The 6,000-nt window shown below is 53.1% G+C and overlaps 1 protein-coding gene across 1 annotated transcript in view; it reads left to right on the forward strand.

Moving 5' to 3' along the window:
- LOC144675765 (transcription factor 12-like) overlaps positions 1-3,391 on the forward strand; it is a gene marked incomplete at its 3' end in the record, with an annotated part of 66,282 nt that extends 62,891 nt beyond the window's left edge. The window contains exon 9 of the mRNA XM_078536363.1: positions 3,111-3,391. Coding sequence (XP_078392489.1) covers positions 3,111-3,391 — 281 coding nt within the window. The remainder of the gene's footprint in view (positions 1-3,110) is intronic.
- Positions 3,392-6,000: the final 2,609 nt, after the last annotated feature.

Below are 6,000 nucleotides of genomic sequence, written 5' to 3' on the forward strand. Positions count from 1 at the left end.
TTGAGCTGATCGAGAAAAGGGGAAAGCAAGGATGGAGGAAATGTAACATTATCTGGCACTCGATTACAGAGTAAAGCTCCCTCTACACTTCCCCCATCAAACACTCCCAGGACAGGTACAGCACGGGGTTAGATACAGAGTAAAGCTCCCTCTACACTGTCCCCATCAAACACTCCCAGGATAGGTACAGCACGGGGTTAGATACAGAGTAAAGCTCCCTCTACACCGTCCCCATCAAACACTCCCAGGACAGGTACAGCACGGGGTTAGATACAGAGTAAAGCACCCTCTACACCGTCCCCATCAAACACTCCCAGGACAGGTACAGCACGGGGTTAGATACAGAGTAAAGCTCCCTCTACACCGTCCCCATCAAACACTCCCAGGACAGGTACAGCACGGGGTTAGATACAGAGTAAAGCTCCCTCTACACTGTCCTCATCAAACACTCCCAGGACAGGTACAGCACGGGGTTAGATACAGAGTAAAGCTCCCTCTACAGTGTCCCCATCAAACACTCCCAGGACAGGTACAGCACGGGGTTAGATACAGAGTAAAGCTCCCTCTACACTGTCCCCATCAAACACTCCCAGGACAGGTACAGCACGGGGTTAGATACAGAGTAAAGCTCCCTCTACACTGTCCCCATCAAACACTCCCAGGGCAGGTACAGCACGGGCTTAGATACAGAGTAAAGCTCCCTCTACACCGTCCCCATCAAACACTCCCAGGGCAGGTACAGCATGGGGTTAGATACTGTCCGAAGAAACTAGCACTGACAGGGGAGAAGACGACGCCTGCATTCCTGTGACCATCCAAGTGCAAACATTTCAATGAGTTGGCAGTGAAAACTTACCAACGCTCACTTTTGTATGATTTCCCTACACGGAATGAGGGAACATTCCTTCAATTCGGATCACAAGCTCCCAGTGCAAAAGTGCTGGAATATTGGTTGTACCTGCAGCTTGTCGTAACACAGCTGCACTTGTGGGTATCATTGCATTCCACAAGTTGGCATGCATGCAACTAAACCTGCCTACCACGTACCATAGTAAGAGCTGCAGTGAGGCTGCCCTGAGGATTTTGTTTCTCGTTTAAAACTAATTCAGTCATGTTGGTGGCTGAGGGGGTGGGCAAGGTGCGGTATTCCATTTAGCGCCTGAGGGAGAGCTGGGCCATGATTTTACAGCCCCTCCTGCCCAGCCGGATATTATGGACCCCCCCCCACCGCCCTCCCCAACCCCCCCTGCCAGAACAGAATGGAGATTTAAATGGCTCGCCGCATTCGTGGCGGGGGGAGGGGTTGGGGCTGTAAGATCCTGGGCCAGATTTCAAAATGGTGCCCTTTTTGCAGTTGTCCAGGACACACCAGGCAGGTCAGGAAAATGGATGTTTTTCCACTCCCAGCCCTTTCGTGCCTTCGCAGTTCCCCCTGCGTGCTGATGGCCCCCCCCTCCCCCAGTGCCATGTGGTTCTGAAGCTGTTGGCACGGTCTCTTTGGAAATGTACAAGTGGGTATCAGCTCATCTCGGGGACCTTCCAAACCCGCCACCTCCACCCACCTGGAACGACAGAAGGCAGCAGGTGCTGGGCAAGACCCCCACCTGTAGGTTCCCCTCGTGCACCATCCCATCTTGGAACTACATCGGCCGTCCCTTTACTGTCGCTGGGTCAAAGCCCTCAACGAGTAACTCACCTCCTGACTCCCCAAAGCCTGTCCGCTATCTACAAGGCACAAGTCAGGAGTGTGATCGAATACTCCCCACTTGCCTGGATGAGTGCGGCTCCCACAACACTCAAGAAGCTCAACACCATCCAGGACAAAGCAGCCCCGCTTGATCGGCACCCCATCCACAAACATTCACTCCCTCCACCACTGACACACAGTAGCAGCAGCGTGTGTACCATCTACAAGATGCACTGCAGCAACTCGCCAAGGCTCCTTCGACAGCACCTTCCAAACCCGCGACCTCTACCATCTAGAAGGACAAGGGCAGCAGACACATGGGGAACACCACCACCTGGAAGTTCCCCTCCAAATCACTCACCATCCTGACTTGGAAATATATCGGCCGTCCCTTCACTGTCGCCGGGTCAAAATCCTCGAGCTCCTTTCCTAGCGGTGGGTGTACCTACACCACAGGGACTGCAGCGGCTCATGAAGGCAGCTCACCCCCCACCTTCTCAAGGGGCAGTTAGGGATGGGCAATAAATGCTGGGCCCAGCCCAGCGACGCCCATATCCCGTGAAAGGGTAAATTGAAAAAGACATTCCCCCCGAGCAGCACTGTGGACTGCAGTGGTTCAAGAAGGCAGCTCACCGCCACCTTTTCAAGGGGCAATAAATGCTGGCCTCGCCAGCGATGTTCGCATCCCACAAACGAATAGGAAAAAGTCTTCTCCCAAGTATTAATGGCAGTTTCACGGTACCTTTTGAGTACATTTGGAACTAAGCGTTTGTCTGTGCAGGACTTAGCAGTCAGCCCCTTCAGCATTAACGCTTGGTAGATGCAGCATTCACGCTCGATATCTGCAAAAGCAACCCTCTCTCTCAAAAGTCAAAGCGAGCTCTGGGGCAAGAGAAGGCCATTCAGCCCATTAATGTTCAAATCCAAAACTCAAAAACTTTCCCAGCCTGGCAACGTCTGCGAGCGTGCGTCTTTACACCAGCTGGGACGTTATCGTAGGCACTTACAGCCATTGGGTGAATTGGTTCTTTCTGACAGCTGAGTGTTAATGTGTATTTTGCCGGTCTATGATTGTTTGGTAGTACAGAACTTGAGTATGGCTGAAGAAAAGAGACATTCTGTCAAAAGTCTTCCCTCTTGCACTCATCAGGACAGATGCAAGAATACCAAATTTCAGAGAGAGCAACAATTTGCACTGCGTTCTTGCTCTCTTTGAAATTTGGCATTCTTGCATTTGTCCTGATGATGGCAAGCCAAAAAGCTTTGACAGAATGTCTCTCTTTTCTTGTTGCTCCCACCCCGCTTCACCTATAGAGCAGGGGGTGGAGGAGTTGCCTCACCTAAGCCGTTGCGATGATTCCCGTGCTTCTGCAAGGTTCGCACTGAGCTGTCTTCCCCCTCTCTCTCTCTCTGCTCCTCGCAGCAAAGCCGGATGGAGGATCGCCTGGACAGGTTGGACGACGCCATTCACATCCTGCGCAACCACGCGGTGGGGCCCTCGTCCAGTTTGCCCAGCGCCCACGGAGACCTGCACAGCCTGCTCGGCCCGTCCTCGCATGGCGGGCTGGTCGCCACCTTGGGGTCAGGCTACACCGTACCCAGCCTGGGGCCGTCTGCTCGGACCGCATCCATGGTGAGTACCAGGAATGACGGACGCTTCAGCTTAAGAGGAGAGGCTGGGGCAGTCAAGACTTGGGAACACAGGTGACCCAACAGAGGCTGTCAAGGGAGGGTCGATGGAGAAAAAACTCTTTTTCCTCTTGCAAGTGAGTCAGTAATTAGGGGTCCGGGACTTAAAATCATTGGTAACGTATCTGGACCAGACTGGAGGAGAATTGTTTTCACTCTGAGACTCATCAGATCTGGAACGCACGACCTGAAAAGGCGATGGGAGCTGACTTGATAAAGATAATTTTAAAAGGGAGTCGGACTGTTGAGTGATGAGGAGGGATTTACATCATTGCAGGAAGAAACATGGGATTTGGGAGAATGCAGAAGGGATTTACGTCATTGCAGGAAGAAACATGGGATTTGGGAGAAAGCAGAAGGGATTTACATCATTGCAGGAAGAAACATGGGATTTGGGAGAATGCAGAAAGGATTTACGTCATTGCAGGAAGAAACATGGGATTTGGGAGAAAGCAGAAGGGATTTACATCATTGCAGGAAGAAACATGGGATTTGGGAGAATGCAGAAGGGATTTACGTCATTGCAGGAAGAAACATGGGATTTGGGAGAAAACAGAAGGGATTTATGTCATTGCAGGAAGAAACATGGGATTTGGGAGAAAGCACATGTGCTCTTTCAAAGAGTCAGCACAGGCAGAATGGGCCAAATGGCCTCTTCCCCCCCCCCCCCCCCCCACCCTGTGCTGTAAGTGTCTGTGAGTAAGATCGTATGAATTAGGAGCAGGAGTAGGTCATTTGGTCCCTGAAGCCTGCTCTGCTATTCGATAAGATCATGGCTGATCTGATTGTGGCCTTAACTCCACTTTCCTGTCTGCCACCCTCCCCATATAACCCTCGACTCCCTTCTCGATCAAAATTCTGTCTAACTCGGCCTTGAATATATCCAATGACCTGGCCTCTATGGGGGAGAGAATTCCACAGACTCACCACCCTCTGAGAAAAAAAAATTTACTCCTCACCTCTGTCTTATTATGGTCCAGTGCTAATCCCTCTCCAAACTACTCTCAGTAGGAAAGTTGTCCAGAATTAACAGAAGCAGAACCCAACTGATCTATGCCAGTACCCCTCATCTTGGGGAAGGGGGTGAAGTGCTGTTATCTGTTACTGGCTGGAGAGGCTCGACACCATCCAGGACAAAGCAGCCCCGCTTGATCGGCACCCCTTCCACAAACGCTCACTCCCTCCATCACCGACGCACAGTGGCAGCAGTGTGTGTACCGTCTATAAGATGCACTGCAGCAACTCACCAAGGCTCCTTAGGCAGCACCTTTCAAACCCAAGACAGCTGCCATCTAGTAGGGCAAAGGCAGCAGACACATGGGGGACTCCGCCACCTGGAAGTTCCCCTCCCAGCCACTCACCACCCTGACTTGGAAATATATCGGCCGTTCCTTCACTGTCGCTGGGTCAAAATCCTGGAAGACTCCCTCCCTATCAGCGCCTTGGGTGTACCTACACCACAGGGACTGCAGCGGCTCAAGAAGGCAGCTCACCCACCACCACCTTCTCAAGGGGGGCAATTAGGGATGGGCAATAAATGCTGGGCCCAGCCCAGCGAAGCTCAGATGAATAAATAAAAAAGCCAAAGCCTGTAGCTTAGCGCTGTTCGTCTCTTGACTGACAAGGGAGTCAGAAGTTATCGGGGGGGGTGGTGGGAGTGTGGAGCTGAGGCCGCAACCAGTTCGGCCATGGTCTTATTGAGTGGTGGAGCAACTCGAGGGGCCGAATGTCCCCTACTCTCTGTTCCTAATTCGTACATTCGGATGTGCTACTCGCAAGTCAGCGACATTGGCTCTCTCAGGCACGTGGGTGCGAGAGCGGTTGAACCAGACAGAGGGGGGCGGGTAGAAGCGTCTCCCGCAATCAGGAATTCCATTGCAGCCCTGCAGGAGGGTTAAGCAATCCCGGCTTTTTATTGTGCCGGCTTTTACTGGGAGCAACACCTGCTCCTATTTGTTCACCTGGTGTGTACCTGCCGAGGAGGGGGAGGGGAGGGGGGAGGGAGGCGGGGAGGGAGTTGGCGGGGAACAAGGCTGGGGGGAGCTGCCGCGGACTCAGATACCCTCAAGGAGTAGCGGGTTGGGTGGGGAGGGGGGTGGTAGAGGGGAACCAGCCAGGTGTGCCGTCGCTCACTATCAGCCCATCTGCCAGAGCTGATAAACCCTCCCGCGTTAGAGTAAACCCAGCAAGAGAAAGTAAATAAGAAACCAGATACGCCCCCCTCCCCCCCCACCATCAGTTGCCATCTGCTTGGGAGCAGATACGGGACTATTTTACCGACAGGTTTTGTGAGCATTTTCTCCTTTCCCCTGGGAGTCGCTTCACAGTACAAGCTGGCTGGTGAGGGGGGCCCGGGGAATGAGTGATTTGTCTCCGTGGCCTTGACCTTTCACCCCGAGTGTCAGGTGAGGTGATAACTCAGGGCCAACTGAAGTAGTGACAACCCTGAACTTTCACCGTTCACGAGGGGCTCTGGCAGATCGGGACAGGCTGTGACCGTGGGGAAAGACGGAACAGGCCGGGACTCCTCCGAGAAAGTCCCACGGTCATGGACGCTGAGGTCTCGGGTTCGGCCAGGTCGACGTAGGGAAAAATAATTCCACTTGTGGCGAGGGGGGGGGAGG

This window comes from Cetorhinus maximus, unplaced genomic scaffold (assembly GCF_964194155.1).
Source record: "Cetorhinus maximus unplaced genomic scaffold, sCetMax3.hap1.1 HAP1_SCAFFOLD_1147, whole genome shotgun sequence".
NCBI lineage: Eukaryota > Metazoa > Chordata > Chondrichthyes > Lamniformes > Cetorhinidae > Cetorhinus > Cetorhinus maximus.